The 27,490-nt window shown below is 39.6% G+C and overlaps 1 protein-coding gene across 5 annotated transcripts in view; it reads left to right on the forward strand.

The window, feature by feature from the left end:
- The first annotated feature begins 20,083 nt into the window (after window positions 1-20,083).
- The window catches only part of LOC106567417 (glutamate receptor 1), a 91,982-nt gene continuing 84,575 nt past the window's right edge, over window positions 20,084-27,490 (forward strand). The window contains exons 1-2 of one of the 5 annotated variants that reach the window (XM_014136627.2): window positions 20,084-20,515; window positions 20,707-20,841. In XM_014136627.2, coding sequence (XP_013992102.1) covers window positions 20,431-20,515; window positions 20,707-20,841 — 220 coding nt within the window. In that variant the 5' untranslated portion in view covers window positions 20,084-20,430. The remainder of the gene's footprint in view (window positions 20,516-20,706; window positions 20,842-27,490) is intronic. The other 4 variants (XR_001320064.2, XR_001320066.2, XM_014136625.2 and 1 more) reach the window with 4 other exon arrangements.

Below are 27,490 nucleotides of genomic sequence, written 5' to 3' on the forward strand. Positions count from 1 at the left end.
GGCAAATTTAGCCTTCACCAAAATCAGATTTACTATAACAAAAATGTTATTACCTTTGGTGTTCTTCGTCAGAATGCACTCCCAGGACTTCTACTTCAATAACAAATGTTGGTTTGGTCCCAAATAATCCATTGTTATATCCAAATAGCGGCGTTTTGTTTGTGCGTTCTAGACACTATCCGAAATGGTAAATCAGGGTTACGAGCATGGCGCAATTCGTGACAAAAAAATTCTAAATATTCCATTACCGTACGAAGCATGTCAACCGCTGTTTAAAATCAATTTTTATGCAATTTATCTCGTAAAAAAGCGATAATATTCCGACCGGGAATCTGCGTTTCGGTAAATAGAGGAAAAAAAAGAAAGACGGGGGCGACCAGTGCACGCGCCTAAGCCCATTGTCCCCTGATCGGCCACTTGAAAAAGGCGATAATGTGTTTCAGCCTGGGGCTGGAATGACGACATTCAGCTTTTTCCCGGGCTCTGAGAGCCTATGGGAGCCGTGGGAAGTGTCACGTTACCGCAGAGATCCTTTGTTTTGGAAAGAGATGTCAAAGAAAGCCAATAAATGGTCAGACCGGCCACTTCCTGTAAAGGAATCTCTCAGGTTTTTGCCTGCCATATGAGTTCTGTTATACTCACAGACACCATTCAAACAGTTTTAGAAACTTTAGGGTGTTTTCTATCCATATCTAATAAGTATATGCATATTCTAGTTACTGGGTAGGAGTAGTAACCAGATTAAATCGGGTACGTTTTTTATCCGGAGGTGTAAATACTGCCCCCTAGCCCTAAGAGGTTAATGAGGGTTTTAGAGCCAGGAGGGGAGAGGGATGACCTGACTCTGGAGATGTTGCAGAGGTGGAAGAATGAGGTTTTGACAGTCTGTCGGATGTGGTGGTTGAAAGAGAGGGTGGAATCTAGGATGACGCCAATTTGCATGCATGGTGGGAGGGAGAGACAATGGTATCTTCGATGTTGAGGGTGAGTTTGAGTGTGGATTTGTTGACTTGTCTGCAGAAAGAAATGAACAGAGATGAGATGCAATACATACAGTGTACATGTAAAAACACAGGTATTAAAACAAAGATTTCTGAAAATCAACCTGCAATAGAGCACGCTGGGAAATATGATGATGGGTGTGGTTTTGAGCAAACATGAATCTGTAATTTTACTCAACAAGCTTGTTCAAATTCAGCTCACTTCGAGCAGAGTTTGCTGAGTTAACAAACTTGAACACATTAGCTCAAATTCTTGACCTTTTGAAGTCCACTCATAATAACGTTGATTAAGCAAATGGTTAAGATGTCTTTTTTTACAGTGTGTGTGTGTATATGTTTGAATCTGTGTGAGTAAGATGGAGAATGACAGCAAGAGATACTGAGAGCATTAGTACATGGGACTCAACACACACACACACACACACACACACACAGTCCCACAATCTTTGAGCGCAGTCTACATATTAAATGGCACTTCCATTGAGAAAATAAGTCTTTACATGGGGAAATATGATTAGCCAATATGAATACAGATGGGCCAAATTAAGATGATTTACGCCACAACTTGACATGTTGAAGATGGAGGACAGAACATATTCTACCCTGCGGCATTAATATCATATTCATATAAGCATGCAATTTTCCAGTCTTTGATTGCTCTTTTACTGACTGCAGGGATTCACATGATGCCCCAATGCCTGATCCCCTGTATCTGCCACATGTGCTGATGTACTGTATATGGAAATAGCCTGTACATCAGAAGGCATCATGTACACAACTCATGGAGTCTCTCTCTGCAGTTGATTCCAGCCATTTCCAGCAGAAGCCTTATTTAAATATAGCCTGACGAATCACACTAAATTCTTCCACTGTGTCGTTCGCTACATACTTTAGTCTGAGACTGCCAACATTGAAGTTGTTTGTGGTGACGAAGGGCATGAGAGGTGTTCTACAAAACAAAGTCACCAATGATTGGATCTTCTCTAACCAATCAGAGTATCAAAGCCAATGACAGATTTTCAAAATGCCGCTTTACCCACGTGTGTTCTGCCTCTGGCCCAACCCATTGCTTTCTGGACCAATCAGACGGCCCGAATTCCCCGCATTCGGTAAAGGGTTGGGGAGGTACTTTAGATCCAGACTCAATGCAGATAAGAAACTAATGTCCGTGGGCGTGGCGTAGTGTTTGGTCTTATCCAGGGAAATTTAAATGAGCCGTGCAACAATACACTTTTCTGCTGCAACATCAAGTGTGGCATATTGTGGATCTTCTAAAATAGCTTCCCAAAAGACAGGAAAAGCATTTGCACAGAGAAATAAGGCCTATGCACCTACGCCGCTGCCTTTGCTTTGAATATTCCACTGTTAAGAGTGATCAATATTTCAGTTAACTATAGAAAAAATCCAGAGAGGGGAAACTTTTGCACACAACAATCAGCAACAAAGAGGTCCATGAAAAAAAGGTTCCTATAAAAATCATTGCAAAAAGGTATTATACAGTGCATTTGGAAAGAATTCAGACCTCTTGACTTTTTCCCCATTTTATTACTTTCCAGCCTTATTCTAAAATGGATTTTTTTTTTTATCCTCATCAATCTACACACAATACCCCATAATGACAAAGCAAAAAAAGTTTGGGGATATTTTTGCAAATGTATTAAAAATAAAAAACAGAAATACTTTATTTACAGTGGCTTGTGAACGTATTCATCCCCTTGGAATTTTTCCTATTTTGTTGCCTTACAACCTGGAATTAAAATAGATTTTTTTGTGGGTTTGCATCATTTGATTTACACAACATGCCTACCACTTTGAAGATGCAACAATTTTTTTGCAGTGAAACAAACAAGAAATAAGAAAAAAAACATGAAAACCTGATTTTGCATAACTATTCACCCCCCCCCCGCCGCAAGTCTCTTGGGGTATGTCACTATAAGCTTGGCACATCTAGCCACTGGGATTTTTACCCATTCTTCAAGGCAAAACTGCTCCAGCTCCTTCAAGTTGGATGGGTTCCGCTGGTGTACAGCAATCTTTAAATCATACCACAGATTCTCAAAAGGATTGAGGTCTGGGCTTTGACTAGGCCTTTCCACGACATTTAAATGTATTCCCATAAACCACTCAAGTGTTGCTATAGCAGTATGCTTAGGATCATTGTCCTGCTGGAAGGTGAACCTCTGTCCCAGTCTCAAATCTCTGGAAGACTGAAACAGATTTCCCTCAAGAATTTCCCTGTATTTAGCACCATCCATCATTCCTTCAATTTTGACCAGTTTCCCTGTCCCTGCCGATGAAAAACATCCCCACAGCATGATGCTGCCATCACCACGCATCACTGTGGGGATGGTGCTTTCGGGATGATGATGAGAGGTATTTGCGCCAGACATAGCGTTTTCCTTGATGGCCAAAAAGCTCAATCTTTTGTACCTTCTTCCATATGTTTGGGGAGTCTCCCACATGCCTTTTGGCGACCACATTAAGCAATGTCTTTTTTTCTGGCCACTCTTCTGTAAAGCCCGGCTCTGTGGAGTGTACGGCTTAAGTGGTTCTATGGACAGATACTCCAATCTCCGCTGTGGAGCTTTGCAGCTCCTTCAAGGTTAACTGTGGTCTCTTTGTTGCCTCTCTGATAAATGCCCTCCTTGACTGGTCTGTGAGTTTTGGTTGGCGGCCCTCTCTTGACAGGTTTGTTGTGGTGCCATATTCTTTCCATGTTAAAATAATGGATTTAATGGTGCTCCGTGGGATGTTCAAAGTTTCTGATATTTTTATATAACCCAACTTTGACTTGTACTTCTCCACAACTTTGTCCCTGACCTGTTTGGAGAGCTCATTGGTCTTCATCCTTGCTTAGTGGTGTTGCAGACTCTGGGGCCTTTTAGAACAGGTGTATATATACTGAGATCATGTGACACTTAGATTGCACACAGGTGGACTTTATTTAACTAATTTTGTGACTTCCGAAGGAAATTGTTTGCACCAAATCTTATTTAGGGGCTTCATAACAAAGGGGGTGAATACATATGCACACACCACTTTCCTGTTTTTTAATTTTTTATTTATTTTTTAAATAAATATTTTTTTTCATTTCACTTCACCAATTTGGACTATTTTGTGTATGTCCATTACATGAAATACAAATAAAAATCATTAACATTTCAGGTTGTAATGCAGCAAAATATGAAAAACGCCAAAGGGGATGAATACTTTTGCAAGGCACTGTAGGCCTTCAATGAAAGGCCTTATGATATATGTAACATATTGTCATAAAGAGTTTAATTTGAGTGATAACATTCACTTAGACACTCACTTGGTGAAGACTACAGGACTGAAAGCCATTGAATACAACAACCATGAATCTGTCGCTAACAAATACAGTCATGGGTGGTAACTACAATTTACTTGAAAGGCAAGGCACTGGGAAATATGCAAATAAGGTCAAATTAATTCTCAAGTTGAAATGTATGGTCACTCAACATAAAATTCAATGCTGAGTGAACTTACAATTCCGCTTGAGAATGTATGTTAGTTGAGCTACAGTATATGCCTAAATGTTGAGCAAACTCACAAACCTATTGCAGCTGGTTGCCTGCCTTATGTTGAATCAAATGTAATTTTACTGTGCACACACACACACGGAAAATTGAAATGTACTTTTACTGGAACCCCCCCCCCCCCCCAAACACAATACACACATCAATAGGCAGCAGGGCAAAGAGCTAAGTTAATAGCATCTTATTTGTCTCCACATATGAGTGCACCTTCCAGGCAGGGGCTGTGGAAAGATCTTGGTTCAAAGGAATGAGGGGATGAGTTCAGTGGGTCATAGTCACACAACAGGGCCGAAATGAGTCACACAATCCTGCTACTGAGAGAACGTGGTGCTATCTCTCCTGCACAGCATCTCATGCTCAACGGCAAGGATAGACGCATCGGGATAAACAACAACAAGGATACCGACAGACAGAAACACATGACATGAGGTTCAGACAGAAAAAAAGGATTTGGGTCAAAGTTTCCAAAAGCCACTACTGGCAAGAGAAGGAACAATGAATAATGGCTTTATTTACCTAACATTAAACACATTCTATTTCACCTTGAGTTAAAAACAGTGGGAGCAGATCAATCAAAAAGATCTTTAAGTGTGGACTTCTCATTGTCACCTTTCGGTATATGTCTGTAACAGAAGTGCAAATGTTACTTGCAGTATTCAGACACAGATGAGACACTGACACATACACAAGCAGAACACCTCTGTTGTTGAAAGATCAAAAGTGTGTGTAGTTCACTCGTGGAATTTTGAGGATGAATCCGCTATTTGAGTCTGTCAGCGGATTAGGGCCATACCTTTCCACTCTGCCTGTTAAGTCATACAGAGTCGCAGGCATCCTGCATGGCTGCAACAAGATTATGGCTTTGGGAGGGAGAAATCATGCCTGTATGAAATTACCCTAAGACAAAAAATCCCAGGATACCCCAATATCTAACAGGTACAGTACACATATACACTGAACAAAAATATCAACGTAACATGTTAAGGGTTGGTCCCATGTTTCATGAGCTGAAGTAAAAGATCCCAGATATTTTCCACATGCCCAAAAAGCTTATTCCTCACAAATTTGTTTACATTCCTGTTAGTGAGCATTTCTCCTTTGGAAAGATAATACATCCACCTGACAGGTGTGGCATATCAATAATCTGATTAAACAGCATGATCCTTACACAGGTGCAGCTTATGCTGTGGACAATAAAAAAAGGCCACTCTAAAATGTGTAGTTTTGTCACACAATACAATGCCACAGATGTCTCACGTTTTGAGGGAGCGTGCAATTGGCATGCTGACTGCAGGAATGTGCACCAGACCTGTTGCCAGGAACTGTAATATTCATTTCTCCACCGTAAGCCGCCTCCAACATCATTTTAGAGAATTTGGCAGTGTAACCACGCCAACCCAAGACCTCCATATCTGGATTTTTTACCTGCGGGATCATCTGAGACCAGCCACCTGGACAGCTGATGAAACGGTGGGTTTTGCACAGCTGAATAATTTCTGCACAAACTGTCAGGAACCGTCTCAGGGAAGCTCATCTGCGTGCTCATCGTCCTCACCATGGTATTGACCTTACTGCAGTTCGGCGTTGTAACTGGCTTCAGTGGGCAAATGCTCACCTTTGATGGCCACTGGCACGCTGGAGAAGTGTGCTCTTCACGGATGAATCCCGGTTTCATCTGTACCGGGATTCAAAGAACACAATACATTTTTTTTATGGCAATTTGAATGTACAAAGATACCTTGACGATATCCTGAGGTCCGTGCATTATCATGTTTCAGATAATGCACGGCCCCATGTCGCAAGGATCTGTACCTAATTCCTGGAAGCTGAAAATGTCACAGTTCTTTCTTTGCCTGCATACTCACCATTCATGTCACCTATTGAGCATGTTTGGAATGCTCTGGATTGACCTATACGACAGCGTGTTTCAGTTCCCGCCAATATCCAGCAATTTTGCATAGCCATTGAAAGGAGTGGGACAACATTCCACAGGCCAAAGTCAACAGCCTGATCAACTTTATGCGAAGGAGATGTGTTGCACTGCATGAGGCAAATGGTGGTCACACCAGATACTGACTGGGTTTCTGAACCATGCCCCTATCCTTTTTTTTAAGGTATCTGTGACCAACAGATGCATATCTGTATTCCCAGTCATGTGAAATCCATAGATTAGGGCCTAATGAATTGATTTCAATTGACGGATATCCTTATATGAACTGTAAAATCTTTTAAATTCTTTAATGTTGCGTTTATATTTTTGTTCAGTGTATATACACATCAGGGCATAGTGAATTCCTACACATTGTAAATATGAAAATAGAATACAGTATTTCAGAATGTGACCTACCACTTGCAGGTCAGTATCAGACTGAGAAGAATTTACATTCGCGATCTCCCCCATCTGCAAGCATGACCAATGGCACAACACCCTATTGAAATCTGACTTGAACCAACCAATTAGAATATATAAATGTCAAATACATATTTATGCAGTGTCAAGTGGAAACATAACCAACCCTGTTACACTGGCAGGGAGAGATTTTAATGTCAAATATTTATATTTTATAAAAGTTTATGAATGAATTTATTTTATTTGGGGAACTAAGCCAAAAGCAACCCTGAAAGTACATTGTACGTCACATGAATGTGATGAAACAGGTCACAGACAGGCAGGAGAGTTAGGGAAGCTGCTGATGCTTCGTGAGCACACTGATTGACCTTGGTCTCCTCTAATGGGCTGGAGCACCACTGTGAGCAGCCTGGGTTCCATGTTTATTTATGACACCTAATGGAGTAATCAGTGATTTCCTGTTAGAGAGTATAAGAAAATGTGTATCCTGAAAGCTCTGCAGTGATGACCTACACAGTGTTTTAATGAGCTGCGTACCATAATCCCTGCAGTAGTGAAACTCATTAACTGGTGTAGTAAAACAGATCAACCTTTGTATACTCTTTAGTGCATGATGTACATTATTGTACATTATACATTATGTATTCATCTGGATCTAGATTCAAAGAATAGTAATGACCTGTTCAGGTTTCAGGGGGAGCAACCCAATTTTGATTGTAATAAGATCTTAATAAGTAACCACATACTTCACTTCCAGTATTCCCGAAAAATGTTTGGTCAGATACTGTATTTGAGTGGTGAGCAAGAAGAAAATCAGAACCACCCCCTGGTTTGGACTGGGGGTCATTTCTTTAGGTTGGGATATGATCCAAATTGATATGAGCCCTAGGTTAGAGCTGGGGTGATCATGGGTTTGTAGGAATACTAATACTGATGAAAACCATGGCAGGTGATTGAAGGAGAAGGAACTCAAGGAGAAAAGGTCCAACTCCAGTGCCTTTGTTGTATTGGTTGTCCTCTCCCCTTCTCTCTGAGGTCTCCCTTGGCTGACCGCCCCTCTGCACAGACTGCACAGCAGAACTGAACTCTGTCTGCCATATGTAGAGGCAAGCTAAGTTAGCTCAACAGACTGATTGTTGGCAGCGACAGGAAGTTTGCGTTCCAGATTTGTGTAAACATTGCAATTAGTTACCTTCTGAGTTCCACTCCACTGAACAAGTGACTGCAGGCAAATTTTCTAAGCAGATGAAAGTGTCAGATATGCATTTTCCCCCGTTTTATTTGGAGCATGTTTTATGATGTGTTTTGATTGAGGAGTCTAGGAGCATGTGTGGAGGAGGCTATTTTATTTAGGCTATATGTGTTTTCAATCCATTTTCACTCTGTTCATTATCCATATGAGTTGACACAATGACACAATGTAAAAAGTATTACTGTAATAAGTTAAATCTGACAATACGTATTCCAATCATGCTCAAGAAAAGACAGTATTTTGTGACAACATGAAAAGTGAATGCACATTGAATTATCAATATTCAACTAAGAGCACAAATAATGTTTATAACACCAGAGCCTCCACCTTTATTAAATAATTCCTTCCCAAAATAGTAATGTTGTGCCATGAACAATTAGATTGGATGGCTGGCAAAGTGCATCGTTTTAAATATTAATTGAAGGATGTATTTTAATGTTTGATGGTGCTTAAGTGAGACAAAGTGTGCAGGACACCCTTGCTGACAGTACGCACTGCACTGACTACACTTCCTGCTCTGCTCTCTCCTCAAGAACCTCCAATATACAGGTATAGTAAATAAAAGTAAAGTAAGTAAGTAAGTAAGCTTTACTTAGTAAAGTTAGTAATTCCAAGCCAGAACGGCCCAATATATAGATTTAGCCAAACATTATGGTTAGTTAACCATCATATTTAAAAGTTAACATGATGATAGTAATGATGATACATTTAACGTTTTAAAATGATGGTGTATTGGGCATGCTCAATACACCAAATGTAACAATATATTATGTTAGGAAAATGTGTTATGTTATGTGGTTTCATGCATAACACTATAAACATTTGGATTTATGGAACCTGAAAAAGTATGTTTTGTTTTTATGTTTAAATATACATGTGAATATGGTGTTATCCAACTCTTTACAGTACAGTTCTCTTGTAAGAAATTATATTCACCAGTTTGCAGTTCTAAAATGTCTAAATACAGCTGTTTCAAGCTATAAACTTCCATGTTTCATTTTCTTCAGCACTTTGTAGCAATTTGCCTGCAAGTTGATATGAGTCACATTTCTATTTCTCCATAACTTTCTTGTTGATTTTTATTTTCTTCTGCAAGCTCTGCTTTCTAGCTTCCGAATATAACAACATAAAAAAAACATGGATAAAGCATTGACTTCATCGCCAACTTTCAGCAGGAAACCTCCAACACATTAATTGTCATATTACAAATTATTAATCACATTATCTGATGAGTTATTCATCAGCTTGCAACCACAGCAGAAGCCTGGAATGGAACACTGTGAGTGATGTAAGGTTGACTTTAGGTGTGTTTGCTTCTCTGCTCTCCCTCCGCATCCAATAACAGGTATCTGACAGATGGGTGGGAAACGGCAGCCGAATAAGCAAAACAAAGTTGTTATCCTCAAATGACTGTATCTAGTCATGGCAACTTTGCAAACTATTTTGTTCTCTCTTTTTATACACAGTTTTTTTTTTATTGAGTATGCAGTTTTGTAACTGATATTAATCATTTAAATATATCTGGTAGATTGTTCTTTTAGCTGCCTTCTAAAAGGAACAACACTGTTACAGTTCTGTGCTGGCACTTCAATGAATCATCCGCAAAAAGAAAAGGCCCTTTAGTTAGATGAGTGATTTACTGATGGAGCAGAAGAAAACAAGAAAACGAGTGTTGCAGAGGATTGTCTGAGAATATCCAACTGTTCTGAACCACTCTTCTCTCTACTTTCAAGTTCCCCCTCTTTCCATGCCACAGCTTAGCTGGAACCCCTACTAACCATTCCCTAAGCTACATATTTTAGTCTCACTTTATTCTCAGCGAAATGGCTGATGGAGGAGGAACATCAGAGTCAGTACTACAGCTATGGGTTATAATAGACATTTACATTTACATTTAAGTCATTTAGCAGACGCTCTTATCCAGAGCGACTTACAAATTGGTGCATTCACCTTATAATATCCAGTGGAACAACCACTTTACAATAGTGCATCTAAATCTTTTAAGGGGGGGGTTAGAAGGATTACTTTATCCTATCCCAGGTATTCCTTGAAGAGGTGGGGTTTCAGGTGTCTCCGGAAGGTGGTGATTGACTCCGCTGTCCTGGCGTCGTGAGGGAGCTTGTTCCACCATTGGGGTGCCAGAGACAAAGGAAACACTTAAAAAGCTACCATTACAGAGGCTGTCCTAAATATTCCTGTTGGGTGTCTGGTAACACACAAACACACACATATACACTCAAAGTTTTCCATCTCAAATCAATTCAAATCAAATTGTATTTGTCACATACACGTGTTTAGCAGATGTTCTTGTGGGTGTAGCGAAATGCTTGTGTTTCTAGCTCTAACATTGTAGTAATATCTAACAGTAATATCTAACGAGTTCACAACAATACACACAAATATAAAGTAAAGGAATGGAATTAAGCATATATATATATATATATATATATATATATATATATATATTTGGTTGAGCAATGTCAGAGTGTAAGATACAGCAGAATAGGTTAGAATAAAGCATATACATATGAGATGAGTAATGCAAAATATGTAAACATTATTAAAGTGACTAGTGTTCCATTATTAAAGTGGCCAGTGATTCCAAGCCTATGTATACAGGGCAGCAGCCTCTAATGTGCTATTGATGGCTATTTAACAGAATTTAACAGTCTGATGGCCTTGAGATAGATTCTGTTTTTCAGTCTCTCAGTCCCAGCTTTGATGCACCTGTACTGACCTCACTTTCTGGATGATAACGGGGTGAACAGGCAGTGGCTCGGGTGGTTGTTGTCCTTGAGGATCTTTTTGGCCTTCCTGTGACATCGTTTATGAGGGTTTTAGGTGACAAGCCAAATTTGTTGCGCCTTCTTCACCACACTGTCTGTGTGGGTGGACCGTTTCAGTTTGTCAGTGATATATACGCCGAGGAACTTGAAGCTTTCCACCTTCTCTTCTGCGGTCCCGTCGATGTGGATGAGGCGTGCTCCCGCCGCTGTTTCCTGAAGTCCACGATCAGCTCCTTTGTTTTGTTGACATTGGGTGAGAGGTTATTTTCCTGGCACTAGACTCCTAGGGCCCTCACCTCCTCCCTGTAGGCTGTCTCGTCATTGTTGGTAATCAGGCCTACTACTGTTGTGTCATCTGCAAACTTGATGATTGAGTTGGAGGTGAACAGGGAGTACAGGAGGGGGTTGAGCACATCCTTGTGGGGCCCCAGTGTTGAGTATCAGCAAAGTGGAGGTGTTTTGTCCTACCTTCACCACCTGGGGGAGGCCTGTCAGAAAGTCCAGGACCCAGTTGCACAGGGTAGGAATCAGACCCAGAGCCTCAAGCTTAATGATGACATTGGAGGGTACTATGGTGCTGAATGCTGAGCTATAGTCAATGAACAGCATTGTTACATACGTATTCCTCTTGTCCAGATTGGATAGGGCAGTGTGCAGTGTGATTGCATCGTCTGTGGATCTATTTGGGCAGTAAGCAAATTGAAGTGGGTCTAGGGTGTCAGGTAAGGTAGAGGTGATATGATCCTTGATTAGTCTCTCAAATTACTTCATGATGACAGAAGTTAGTGCTATGGGGTGATAGTAATTTAGTTCAGTTACCTTTGCTTTCTTGGGTACAGGAACAATGGTGGACATGGTGAAGCATGTGGGGACAGTAGATTGGGATAGGAAGAGATTGAATATGTCTGTAAACACTCCAGCCAGCTGGTCTGCGCATGCTCTGAGGACACGGCTAGGGATGCCATCTGCTCCTGTTCTTCTGTGATCCATCACTTAAAGCAGCTTCCATTGCATTACAGTAATTGAGTTTTTTTGACAGGCGATATCTTAATTCCAGCATAAAACTACTGACTCCATTACCGTATTAATTAGGCTTCCATGATGTGTGATGAGCTCTGGGGTGCCTCAGTTCTGGCTGCCAGATTCACTTAGTGGCGTATGTTTCCTGTTGTCAAGCATCTCAGAGACAATAGAAAGCTGAAAGAAACCTCTGAAAAAAGTTTCACTATGTGCTGCCTGTTGTGTTTGCAAAGCTGCATGTTCTCGTCTCATTGTACGGGCTTCATTAGCAAGTCCTCAGAGCAGGTGTCTGTCACGTCTTTATCTCATTTTTATCCTTCTCCGCCTCCTCTATCTCTACGCGTGTCAGTTTTTCTGTTTCACAAAGCCCAGGGTGCACAATGTTTATGCTCCAGCGCTGCACAGTCTATTTGTGGTGCTATAAAGTTGAAAGTCATTACAACCCCCCCGGAAGAAATAAAATGGCTTCAAAGAGTTCGCTACGAGCTGGTGAAACCTCAGGCCTCACACTGACTGGATATGTCATAGCTCCAACAATACTTACCACAACAACAAAAAATCACACCTGATCAAAGTTAAATTAAATTAAAAATGTAATTAAAATACAAATCATTAAAATCCAGATGGAACATATTTACACAAGAAGCAACCTAATATCACACAGTCAAACTCTGTCATTTAGTAATGACACGGTTGTCATGACAACCACCATTAGATCAATTATAAATGATTTAAGGAGAAAAGGCTGATGAGATGGAATTTCAAGGTAGCCCATGGAGTCACCCACATCTTGGTTTAGAACTCCTCCCCCAAAGATGTTTTACCTGCAAATCACCATGCTTTTACTTAATCAGGTTCCCTTGAACCATGAATCATAGTCTTCCTTCTCATGGACATAGAATCAAAATATAGATTAACAAAGAGGCCAATAGTAGTTTTCCTGGCATGTCGTTTTGAGCTTAAAGTTTGTCTCATGGCATGGCACTTTATTTAACTAGGCAAGTTAGTTAAGAACAAATTCTAATTTACAATGATGGCCTACCCTGGCCAAACCCTAACGACGCTGGGCCAATTGCGCACTGCCCTATGGGACTCCCAATCACGGCCGGTTGTGATACAGCCTGGAATCGAACGAGGGTCTGTAGTGAAGCCTCTAGCACTGAGATGCAGTGCATAGACCGCAGCGCCACTCGGGAGCCCCAGAAAACATGACATCTATTGAGTAACTTTAATTACTTAGTGTTCACATTACTGCAATATAATTACTGACTCATATTGCCATCACAATCACTTTCATTGTATGAGGCCTTAACTTTTAATAGCAGCTTGAACGTTTGCAGTTCCTACAGGAAATTCAAGAAAAGATTTCAGAACATGTTTCACCTGAGAACCTCAGGTCTGCCACTCATAGACTGACTCAGTCAAAATTCTTTAATGATGTGACTTGCTGTGCTCATCCACTTCCTCTCTGCCATGATGGTGACAAAGCCATCCCAGTCTTCTTCAATCAGCGGAGTAATTTAACATCTCTACACTTCATGGTAAGGACACTATCTTCCCCTCTGGCTTTCCAGTAATAACATTTGAGACAGAGGATGGAGGTCAGTATATTCTGAGAAGTGTTAGTAGTTCACGGGAAATGAGAGAAATGAGCTCTCGACAGATCCTCTCTCACGTTGGGCTCCTAAAGGTCTCCGATGAGGGGTAGCATTTGCAGTGTCTTTGATGGTGTTTCTCTGACCTTTAGTGTTGATCTGCTTTAAAGTCTGACTGATCTGATACAATGTGAATAAGCAATGCCCAAAGAGGAGGCATACTGTTCTCAAGCACTCTGTGAATGCTGGTTACTATTGCCACTCAGAACTATGTACGTTTTGAGAGTATAGAGCAGTGGTTCCCAGCCAGGGGTACTAGGCCCCCTGGGGGGTATTTGGCCTATCCGCAGGGGGTGCTTGAGAAGACTCATGAGGCCATAGGCCTACTGATAAAGTGCCCTTGCAACAGGGAATAGAGCTATAACCATGTGTAGCTTATGTGTCACGCTCGTCGTAAAGATGGGACCAAGGCGCAGCAGGAATGTGTAAACTCATCTTCTTATTTATTGTGAAGAAACCGTGAACACAGAAAAACAAAATAACAAACAATGACGAAGACACTAACAGTCCTGTAAGGCACAACACTATACCAGGAACAACTACCCACAAAAACCCATAGACAAAACACCCCTATTAAATAGGACCTTCAATTAGAGGCAACGAGAAACAGCTGCCTCCAATTGAAGGTCAAACCAAATAAACTAAACATAGAAATAGAAAAACTAGAACGAACATAGAAATATACTAACATAGAACATTAACCAAAAAAACCGAAACACATAAAACAAACACCCCCTGCCACGCCCTGACCAAACTACAATAACAAACAACCCCTTTTACTGGTCAGGACGTGACATTATGTCTCTTTATACAAGGTCTTAGAGGACATTAACAGACATACCTGTCAATCCACTGCATACCTGTCAATCCAGACTTGATACAGCAAAATTCACAGGCCAAATTTAAAAGGGCAACACACTCCATAATCTTTGTTTCCTGCAGTTATGTCAAATGTCTCTATTTTCAGAGGTAGCGTTGGAAATGAATTCACCGTACTTCCATTGTTGGGTAACACTTACAGTATGTTGAGTAACACATGTTAGGTAACACTTGTTTACAGATATCCAGGTCTTCAGAGTATGCAGAGTTTCCTGGGTTAAGGTATATCAACACTCTTCATGCACTGGGAGAGTGCTGACTTGATAGTTGAGTTTCTTTTGATTCACACAGTGTTTGATTTAATCAGAACAATCAAAACTCTCATTCTAGCAGTACACTCAGTACAAAAGCCACAGTTAGAGCTATCATCTGTTATTCGATATAGTGTGTATAGAAATGGCTTATAAAGGCTTCAACTTAAAAATCAAAGATGCACAATCAAAGGCTCGCTCTCTTCTTCTCACATCAAGGACTTTGAACAGGAAAAGCTGATGTAGCCAGTCCTTCACAGACAGATTTGACAGTATGATTCTTACCCCTCATCATCCCATCTTGTGAAAAAATCCTGTGCGCCTCATTTTGAGACAAACACTTGCTTCTCCTATCGCCTCCAGCAATAACAAGATATGACAGTTGAGATGCCAAAGCAAACTTAATATGAAAGGCAGGAGGGTTTTTTTGCACCACAGACTACTTTGTGTAATAATGACGGTAATAGCCCTTCTCCTTCCTCTATGGGGTGAATGCAACTGAGACCACCTGTCTCACTGTCTGCTTTTCAAAGGTGAAAGGCTTTTAAAGCTGCAAATGTTACCTCTGAGCACCAGTGAATTAGCCATGCTCTGTCACCTTTCTCGCAAGCCAGGGAAAACAGTCAGGACCTGGAGAGAAGCTAAAATAGCCAGTGTTTTGATTGCGCTGTGAACAAAAATGCACAATCAATGCGACACATAGTTGAAGAATAATGCATGTCAGCTGGTCGGATGGTTTGTTCCATTATTCATCTGTTTAATATTTCATCCATTGGCCTCTTTACATGAATGGGTGCCATGTTGAAACGTGTCGTGCCGCAGGACTTGACCAATTACTACACACAATGTACAAAATGGGCCTGCCTGTCTGGGGCTATTTGTCCTGGCGATCGACGCCTCAGATTCAACCAGTCTTTGAGATTTTAGTGGTCAACTGGTGTGATCAATGCACGCACTACATAATTTACAAATTACAGCCCTCAGTGCTTCATGTGGTAATGTAAATCCCAAAGAGATATGTGCTTTTGTGGATCTGATTATTTATTGCTGACACAGACAAGAGGTCAGCGGTACTTACCTAGAGACAATTCAATTCCTAGATGGTTCATTCAGCAACAAACACATGAACATATGATGCATCACCATCCCATGATCTTTAACATAGTGGGTGAAATGGTGATGCTTATGTCCTTGCACTTTAATAGCCAGTTTTGAGGGCTAAAAACATGGTCTGATGTTAAAATCTCTTGCACAAACATACCAGTCCTATTTCCTGTTATTTACCAAATGGACAATTACTTTGTTTATTTGACTTGCTTAGTATACTGTAGGGGGCATGTCAGTGCTAAATAAATGGTTCAAAAAGTTTAGTGCCACACAAGGCCGTGAGACAAGCTGTCCTTTTCCCCTTTTCTGTCACTAGGGTCTCTTTCCCCCAAAAGGACACACTCTGTAGTCACCTTACATATAGTCACACAAAGATTACATACCCTCAGGCCAAACTAAATTATTAAATTTAGAGCATTAATGTATTATTTAGGAATACTCAATTATATATTTGTTTTGTGTTTCAACCGAATCTCAACAACTACAGTAACTAACTCCCATAAGGCATATTCCTGGTACTTGCTTCAGAAGCAAAATTACCATGGGAGAGCCGGGTGAATTCCACAACGTAGAGGCCTTTTGATGCCACCCTGGTGTTACTGCTATGTGTAAATTTAATATTTAAACAGCAAAAGCCATAATTGTAAACTAACAAGACACTGTTTAGTAAAATGGCATTCCAAAGCAAAGTTGTTCTTTCCCTATGTAATCTAATGATCTCCCAGTTGGTAGTGCTCGTGCACACCTCTCTTTTAATTACTTTTAACAACACACTGTAAGAGCTCAGCGTTCTATCTGTTGCTTGGATATGAAAGAGAGCGTTCGCATCCCAGTGAATAATACAGATCTTGAACATTTTAGCCTTGTAGGAGTGTTTGTTATATCAGTCATTGTAGTTTCAATTAAACAAATCAAGTGTCCAATGAACACATCAATTGTAAAACATCCATTATATTATTTGGGTATTTAAAAAAAATCTATTTTCAACTAAGAACATCAAGTGATAATCACTAGTGCATGTGTTGCCGACGACAGGCATCAAACCCTTTACCATCTGCACAACTCTAGATGACAGTATAGCCCGGTGAGCTAAAGCCAAGACATTGGTTCTTGCAGCTAACACAAGTCTTCAGGTCTGAGTTAAGGTTATACTCTTCATGAAGGAGTGGTTCAGTGAACCATCTCTGATACATATGAAGTGACAGTGGTACCTTGCATTCCTCCTCCTACTCATCTCATTAGTCATTCTATATTGTCCAGTACCATGGTGACATTCCTGTTGAGGTGACATCCACACTCACCCTCAACTGTCTCCAAACACATTCACAAGTCAAACCATATTCCTTCTTACCACATAGTGTTTGTGTTCTAACCAATACACTGAAATGTTCATATTTCAGAAATATTTATCTTCTTGTACGCATTGTGAATTTAACAATGGCTGACACTCTGCTTGTGAAATTCTGTGATTCATTGTGGCGGTAAAAATGCCATCTTTACTCTGTACTACTATATTGCTGTATTTACGATATGTACATTTTAATCTGGAATCCAAGGTGAGGAAATGTGTTTGGATGACACTGCATCTTGCATAATGTGTTATGAATATCACAAAACAACATGCCATGGATGTAAGAGCAATGAATGGGCTTTACTCCCGCTCCCTGCTGCAAACTGTGCCCACAGCACATAGCAGAACTGATTTAAACAGCGTTTAATTTCTCAGGTTTGTAATGCATTGTCATTCTGCATTTTATAGATGCTGTGTATGCACAATGCATTCATAATTTATTAATTTCCTGGCTTCCCACTGTAGTTTATGGAAAATAGTAAGTTAACATGAATCATTCATGAGCTCTTGCTGTGAGTTTTCAATGTATAGAACTGCGCAGTAGATGCTCCTGACAACAATGTTGTTTTAAAATATTGCTTTACTGCTAGCATGGAAACATTGTAAACTCTGGGATGTGGATAAAGATATGTAAGAGATGAACAACTCAGTCTTTTTTTATCAGAGTAGGCCTTTCACAAATCCAGTGTGAACGAGAGAGTCTTCACTTGGACTAGAGACTCCTTTATTTAACCGTTGAAGCAAGTAATGTGTTTGTCTTTGTATTTGCCATTCCATTCAAACATTCCATATAGCCTGCGCTGATTTCCACGCACACCACAATTGCTAATCAGTGGTGGGAAAGGTACCCAATTGTCATACTTGAGTAAAAGTAAAGATACCCGAATAGAAAATGACTTGAGTAAAAGTGAGTCACCCAATAAAATACTACTTTAGTAAAAGTATTTGGTTTAAAATATACATAATTATCAAAAGTAAATGTAATTGCTCAAATATATCTAAGTATCAAAAGTAAAAGCAAAAGTTTAAATAATTTCAAATTCCCTACATTTTGTAAACCGGACGACATAATTTTATTGTTAGTCCAACACTCATACTTAATTTACAAACGAAGCATGTGTGTTTAGTGAGTCTGCCAGATCAGAGGCAGTAGGGATGACCATGCTACACATTCAAAATGTAAGAAATACTTTTGGGTGTCAAGGAAAATGTATGGAGTAAAAAGTACATTATTTTCAATAGGAATCTAGTGAAGTAAAACTATAAAAATCTAAAATCTAAATATTAAAGTACAGATACCCCAGAAAACTACTTAAGTAATACTTTCAAATATTTTTACTTAAGTACTTTACACCACTGCTGATAATTGTCTTGTCAATTGTTACTGTGTTCTCATTGGTTGTTCAGACTGACACAGGTGCACATGCTTTTACCTAGTAAAGAAACATGCATTTTTAACCTGTGTCAGAAGTAATTGGAGAGTTGTCCTGCCAAGGGGATGTTTTACTACCTATGGTTTTACTTTTGCTCTGCAGTTTTAAGTAATGTTGAACCTCTTTGTATCGCTGCATTGTCCCGTGTCGTTTAGTTGGTAGAGTATGCTACTGTCACGCCCTGACCTGAGAGAGCCTTTTTTATGTCTCTATTTAGGTTGGTCAGGGTGTGATTTGGGTGGGCATTCTATGTCCTTTTTTCTATGCTTTGTATTTCTTTGTTTTGGCCTGGTATGGCTCTCAATCAGGGACAGCTGTACATCGTTGTCGCTGATTGGGAGTCATACTTAGGCAGCCTGTTTTCCTTTGGGGTTTGTGGGTAGTTCATTTCTGTTTAGTGTGTTGGGATACATGACATGACATGACATGACATGACATGACATGACATGACATGACATGACATGACATGACTGTTTGGCTGTCGTTTGTGGGTTCTTTGTGAAGTGCCTTTTTTCATCCAAAATAAAAGATGAACAAATTCCACGCTGCACCTTGGTCTACTTCTTCAGACAGCCGTTACAGCTACTTGCAACGTCAGCGGTATGGGTTTGATTTAGTTGGTAGAGCATGGTGCTTACAATGCCAGGGTTGTGGGTTCGATTCCCACTGGGGAAAAGTATGAACATATATGCACTCATTATTGTAAATTGCTCGGGATAAGAGCATCTACTAAATTCTAAAAAATATATATTGTTTTAAGCCTTTCAAGTGTTCGAATAGACAGGACCAATTGTTTCTGCCGTTTGCAAAAACATACACTATGGCGCCAAATCCGCCAATCTAAACAGAAAAACAAATATTATGCTGTCCAAAAAGAGCAAACACTCTCAAATATATTCTCTGTCAGTGTCTCTCCCATGATCCAAAGTCATAAGGCTCCAGACAAGAGAACAGTCGTGGGTTCAAACAAGGCTGTAATGAGGTTATTATCAGGCCAATCAGGCGCCCATTCTTTTCCGATGTTCTTGAATAGTGCGCGCAGAGTTGATCTCGGTTGCCAGTGAAGACAAATCCGTAGTCTTGTTTTCTTATTTCTGCTCCAGCAGCGGAATTTAGAAAACTTTGTCCTATATGCTATTATGTGAAAGAGCAGTTGATCGGGCTATACATTTTATAATCTGCAATAACCTAATAAAGTGTCAATATTTTTACTATTCTTGTGTACATAAATATCATTATTAACTAATCCGTTTAGGTTACACTTTATTACCAAAAATAGACAGGTAAAGAGCTGCATGCACAATCATTATGCCATAAACGTCTTGGCAACTCCACTACTTTAACAGTTACGAAAGTAGTACAGTCTGGGCAAGGGATTTGGGCATTCCCAGTGCTGTACCAATTTATTTAACCGTCATTTTCAGAGTGGGTGAATACTGCGCTAGAATGACAAAACCATCGTTCCCTCCCATTTCATACTGATATAATAATTGAAGCTCCGCAGACTATATCTAATGTAGGTAGGGCTCTCAGTCGGTTCGTTTATTGGCATGGTTATTCTTCTTAGGTCTGCGCGCACAGCAGAGTCAGCGAAAGAGAGCGCTACCATAGGGAGAGAGCGGTTCTGACGCTGCTATGAGACCAGGCTGCAATACAGTTCTGCAAATTCAGTTGGTCTATTACAACTATGGATGCATTGTGAGTCAGTGAACTGACAGAGCCTTGTGAGGAACAGAAGCAGACCTTTTGGAATTTGTCTCTTTGTTCGTCGCCAATGCAAAAGGAAATATGCAGCGAAGCTTTACCTTGGTCTTTGTCAGTTTTTGTGTTGGGTTTTGCTATGGGTCAAGTTTCCCAAGTAATATAAATATAGGTGAGTATTATCAACACGGAATGCTTATTATATCACTACTACATCTTGTTAGTTTGACATCTAAACTGAGTTGCATGACAGTCTCCATACGTCAAATGTTGTAATACATTCAAATATTCGTTGTATGATGACAGTTGACGTGAACCTACTTTCAACCTTGTCTTCAATGATTTTTTTTGTCTTGCTAACAGGGGGATTGTTCCCAAAGGGCTCCCATGAAAATGAGGTTTTTCATTTTGCACTCTCCCATCACCAGGATATCCCCAAACTGGTACCACAAGTGGATATGGTCGACACTGCAAGTAGCTTTGCTATGACATATGCATGTAAGTTTAGCCTTTATCTCCCGAATGAAGAGTACATGTAATTGCAGTGTTCCCACTTTGATGACAGTTAGTGTTCAAGGTGTTCAAATGCTGCCTGGATTGCATTAACATCTGTTGCTTTAATAAATGTCAAAGATAATGTCATTCACCCCTTCTACATTCTGACATTTTGATTTTGGAGTTAGGAAATGATCCTACCTAGGCACACATACCTCCATAAATCTGCAGTTTTCTGATAGATTAAAACATTTTAATGCACCATATGTTGGCATCATGCAACTACTTTTTTTTTTTGTCTTTCATTTTGTCTAAGGAAGCTGCCCAACAGTTGGAGAATAATGGGCATTAAGGGCGCCAGAAACTACTGAGAGGTGTTCTTTTATTAATCATTTATCAACCAACAGGGGGAGTTCAGCTGTGTGGGGGGGGGGGGGTGATGTGCAACAGCACTATCAGGGAACCATCATTTACGAAATATGAGAAGCAAATTAACAGCACTACCAGGGAACCATCATTTACGAAATATGAGGAGCAAATTAACAGCACTACCAGGGAACCATCATTTACGAAATATGAGGAGCAAATTATCTGAAAAATACACAACCTGCTCAATTGAGTAGCCTATAATAAAAACATTTCAGGCTGTCTTCCTAAGTTTTCCTCAAGCTTCCAAGAATGTTAACCTCAGCCCTGTCTACATAAAAGGCATTCGACTACCAGGCAGTGGCTTTGTGTTCAGGGCTCTTGTTATAAGAGATCAGTGATTCAGTATTGTTCCTGTCAATGCCTCCTGATTCTAGACATTCGTGTGAGCTGTTCAGGATATCAGGATTTGCTTTAGGAAGGAGAAGCTGTGTTTTTATCAGTTGATTTAAATAGTCAATGTCTATCTAGGTTATGTACTGTACATGTAAATGAACTGGGCTATCTAGGTTACGTGTATGTATTGTACATTTAAATAGACTGGACAATCTAGATTCTGTACTTTACATTTAAATAGACTGGACAATCTAGATTCTGTACTTTACATTTAAATAGACTGGACTAATCTAGCTGTGTGGACTAACACAGCTAGATTATGTATTGTGCGTTTAAAAAGATGTAGACTATGTAGGTTATGCACTGTAAATTAAAATTTTTCTTCAGATAGCACAATTGATCTTAGTCATGATCAACGTCATACTGATACTTGGCTGTATAAGACAGTAGACAACCTATTGATGGATTTCACGGTCGCGTCACTCTATTGTTATGGACGTTCTCAGCCCGACTGACTCCCATTCTGACTGTGCTGCCCCAGGCATTCTCAATGGGGGCCAATGATGATTTTGTCTTAAGTACACTATAGTGTCTTGGGAATACAAGGATATTTTTTAAGAAAGCAAACCATTAGTAGGAAACCCTTTTTGTCATCGTTATGGTACTGTCAGATTTACTTTAGACAGATGGCTATGTTGCCATAATCTAGCAACCATCATCATGAAAAACATAATTGAATTGCCCAGGGTGAGTGAGAGGAATGACAAGACATGGAGAGCCATAATAACAGTTACAATAATAATGTATAGTAGAATAATAATAACATCCAATTATTCTATTAGAACCATTTGCTAGGCTACCAATAACTCAGAGAAACTACTTGATGCCTACCATGGTGAAGGATTAATGCGGAATGCATTGAGGTTATTCAGGCTAATGTGTCTGCATGCATCACAAACACGTTCACACACATCTACAGCCAGGGTCTCAGGAAGTGCAGACACAGCTGCCTGCTTTTCCGAGGCAGCACAGTATCACACCTGGTAGAGAGCTCGGACACACATGGGAAATGGAGTTAGTGGACTCTTGACAGTCTCTTGTGCCACACATGACTTAAGGTGTCCCACATAGCTACATGTCTTAAAGGGATATTTCAGGATTTTGTCAATTCTCCAGAGTCAGATGAACTTGTGGATCAAAATGTTATGTCTCTGTGTGCAGTTTGAAGGAAGTTGCTAACAAACGTTAGCGCAATTGCTAACTAGCTTCACCGCAATAACTGGGAGTCTATGTTAACTGCTAGCATGCTGTCATTGCGCTAACGCTAGTTAGCATTGGCACACAAAACTAGATCTACCTTCATACTGGATGCAGAATCATCAAAATGGTATCCATGGGTTCATCTGATTCTGGGGAAGTAGAATTTGCCAATATCTAATAAGAAATGCACATATTTGCAACATGTTTTTTTTCTGGAAACATGAATGAAGTCGGCCTAAATATTTTGGTTACATTTTGTTAATACACTCCAGGACTTGTCCAGAGCAGATTGTGGATAAATACTTTTCATCTTTTTATCTGTAAAATACTAAAGACATAAAATGTACGTAAGACATAACAGTTACGTAAAATGCATTTTTGGCGCATTTTTCCAAAGAAAATGTTATCTAGAATAAAAAATGTACAACATATTAACCAATTCCCTCTGGGCAGGTCTGGATAATATAGCTAAGCATAACCACACAAAATGTGAAATGTGGTGAATGCAGATTCTTCTGAAGCTGAGAAAAATTTATTGCCGTATGGGAAGAGTCTGACTTTTGGGAAATTGCAGTTAAAGACAAGTACACTGAAATAAGACTACCAAATGCCAAACGCCAGTTTAGATCAAGCCACCATCTCTTCAAGTAAGTTAGTGAATATAGTCCAGGTTGTAACATTCTGTATGAAATGGGCTTTTAAATTATGTGTAATTCAATGTAGCGAGCTTTGAAATGAATGATCTATGTACATTTTAAAGTGGTTAAAATTCAAAATTTGACATTTTTATGTTTATTTTTTGCAAATACTATAGAACGGACCAAAATGTCAACACATCTCAAAATTGATAGTTCGATGGAAAAATGCCATTTCAGCCTGGTCTTAAAATACCTATAATGTATTCAAACATTTCTATAAATACTTGATAGCTCCAGTGCAGACTCTCTGACCACCTAAAGCTAACCACCACAAGTGTATCGGTTGAAGCCATAATGTCATGCCCTGTATCCTGACATCAGGCCTATAGAGGGCAATGTTGGGGCATAGACAAAATAAGTGGTGATGGTTACAGTGTATTCTAGTCCAGTAAAACCAAGTGCTGTTTATTCAAAAGACTGGTTTTCCAGTGAAAAGGTTGAGAAAACCAATTTCATTGACTAGATATACTAGTTCACTAATCAATCGTGTCTAGAATTGTCATTCATTTTGGAGGCACAAACAGATAAAGATGGACTAAGTCCATCCCAAACCGCTATCTGTATGATTTATCAGTGCTGGAGTATTGTTTTGTTGAATTATACATTGTACTAGAAGCTAATCCTCCTTGAGTGAAGAAGTTTCCTCAGTAGTCCATGGGTCAGACTAGAAGTTTGTCCACTTTGGGGTGGCAAAGATTTGATGGTATTAAATTGTTCCCCACTAGCCCCTGATCAAATTGATATATGATAACCTCTCCAAAAATGTAGTTATCTATGTTTTTCACACCTATATATGTCTTGTTGTATGGGAGTCTATGCAATTGAATGTTCACAGGCAGATTTTTGATAAAGGATTGTTGAGACAAGTAGGAACGTTCACATGCTCATTGAAAATTAGTTTATCAAAAAACAATACTCGAACATTCTATTGGATCTATTGGATCTCATCTTAAGACCAGGCACCACAGGCTAAAATGACATTTTGAGATTTGGGTATTTCGATGATTTAAAATGAGTATTTTCAAAAAGTCATATCATACTACCGTCATCAAAATGTCATGAATTGCAATTACTTTTAAAAGGCCATTTCATATAAAATGTTACGAACTGGAATATATGTAGTAACTTACTTCGAAGAGATGGTGATTGGTTCTAAATAGGTGTTTGAGGTTTGGTAGTGTACTTGTCTTTAACTGACATTTTCCACACACCAACTCATTTTTATAAGCCTCAGAAGCATCTGTATTCACCACATTTGTGTTGTTATCCTTAGACGCATTCTCCAGACGAATACATAGGGAATTGTTGATATGTTGTCAAACTTTTATTCTAGATACCATTTCATTTTTTTTTAAATGCCAAAAATGTATTTTAGGTACAGTTGAAGTCGGAAGTTTACATCCACTACACAAATTTCTTGTTAACAAACTATAGTTTTGGCAAGTTGGTTAGGACATCTACTTTGTGCATGACACAAGTCATTTTTCCAACAATTGTTTACGAACAGATTATTTCACTTATAATTCACTGTATCACAATTCCAGTGGGTCAGAAGTTTACATACACTAAGTTGACTGCTTGGAAAATTCTACAAAATTATGTCATGGCTTTAGAAGCTTCTGATAGGCTAATTGACATCATTTGAGTCAATTGGAGGTGTTCCTGTGGATTATTTCAAGGCCTACCTTCAAACTCAGTGCCTCTTTGCTTGACATCATGGGAAAATCAAAAGAAATCAGCCAAGACCTCAGAAAAAAATTGTAGACCTCCACAAGTGTGGTTCATCCTTGGGAGCAATTTCCAAACGCCTAAAGGTACCACGTTCATCTGTACAAACAATAGTACGCAAGTATAAACACCATGGGACCACACAACCTTCATACCACTCAGAAAGGAGACGCATTCTGTCTCCAAGAGATGAATGTACTTTGGTGCGAAAAGTGCAAATCAATCGCAGAACAACAGCAAAGGACCTTGTGAAGATGCTGTAGGAAGCAGGTAAAACGTATCTATATCCACAGTAAAACAAGTCTTATATCGACATAACCTGAAAGGCCGCTCAGCAAGGAAGAAGCCACTGCTCCAAAACCGCCATAAAAATGCCAGACTACAGTTTGCAACTGCACATTGGGACAAAGATCGTACTTTTTGGAGAAATGTCCTCTGTTCTGATGAAACAAAAATAGAACTGTTTGGCCATTATGCCTATCGTTATGTTTGGAGGCAAAAGGGGAAGCTTGCAAGCCGAAGAACACCATCCCAACCGTGAAGCATGGGGGTGGCAGCATCATGTTGTGGGGGTGCTTTGCTGCAGGAGGGACTGCTGCACTTCACAAAATAGATTATGTGGATATATTGAAGCAACATCTCAAGACATCAGTCAGGAAGTTAAAGCTTGGTCGCAAATGGGTCTTCCAAATGGACAATGACCCCAAGCATACTTCCAAAATTATGGCAAAATGACTTAAGGACAATAAAGTCAAGGTATTGGAGTGGCCATCACAAAGCCCTGACCTCAATCCCATAGACATTTTTGGGGCAGAACTGAAAAGGCGTGTGCGAGCAACGAGGCCTTCAAACCTGACTCAGTTACACCAGCTCTGTCAGGAGGAATGGGCCAAAATTTACCCAACTTATTGTGGGAAGCTTGTGGAAGGCTACCCGAAACGTTTGACCCAAGTTAAACAATTTAAAGGCAATGCTATCAAATACTAATTGAATGTATGTAATCTTCTGACCCACTGGGAATGTGATGAAAGAAATTATAGCTGAAATAAATCATTCTCTCTACTATTATTCTGACATTTCACATTCTTAAAATAAAGTGGTGATATTAACTGACCTTAGACAGGGAATTTTTACTCTGATTAAATGTCAGGAATTGTGAAATACTGAGTTTAAGTGTATTTGGCTAAGGAGTATGTAAACTTCCGACTTCAACTATACCTTTCTGTAGTATTTAACAAAGAAAAAATGAAAAAAGGATTTATCCACAATCTGCTATGTAGAAGTACCGTCCTGGACTGTCTTAACAAAATGAAACCAAAACGTTTAGGCAACTCAATATTAGGAAGGTGTTCTTAATGTTTGCTGTACTCAATGTATATATTCTTTATTTATATATACACACTACCGTTCAAAAGTTTGGGGTCACTTACAAATGTCCTTGTTTTTGAAAGAAAAGCACATTTTTTGTCCATTAAAATAACATAGAATTTATCAGAAATACAGTGTAGACATTGATAATGTTATAAATTACTATTGTAGCTGGAAACGGCAGATTTTTAATGGAATATCTACATAGGCGTACAAAGGCTCATTATCAGCAACCATCACTTCTGTGTTCCAATGGCACGTTGTGTTAGCGAATCTAAGTTTATCATTTTAAAAGGCTAATTGATCATCAGAAAACCCTTTTGCAAGTTTGTTAGTATAGCTGAAAACGGTTGTCCTGATTAAAGAAGCAATACAACTTGCCTTCTTTAGACTAGCTGTGTATCGGGAGCATCAGCATTTGTGGGTTCAATTACAGGCTCAAAATGGCCAAAAAACAAAGAACTTTCTTCTGAAACTCATCAGTCTATTCTTGTTCTGAGAAATGAAGGCTATTCCATGCGAGAAATTGCCAAGAAACTGAAGATCTCGTACAACACTGTGTACTACTCCCTTCACAGAACAGCGCAAACTGTCTCTAACCAGAATAGAAAGAGGAGCGGGAGGCCCCGGTGCACAACTGAGCAAGAGGACAAGTACATTAGAGTGTCTGGTTTGAGAAACAGACACCTCACAAGTCCTCAACTGACATAGTAGTACCCGCAAAACACTAGTCTCAACATCAACAGTGAAGAGGCGACTCCGTGATGCTGGCCTTCTAGGCAGAGTTCCTCTGTCTAGTGTCTGTGTTCTTTTGCCCAATCTTAATATTTTATTTT

Source organism: Salmo salar, chromosome ssa13 (genome assembly GCF_905237065.1).
Source record: "Salmo salar chromosome ssa13, Ssal_v3.1, whole genome shotgun sequence".
Taxonomy (NCBI): Eukaryota; Metazoa; Chordata; class Actinopteri; order Salmoniformes; family Salmonidae; genus Salmo; species Salmo salar.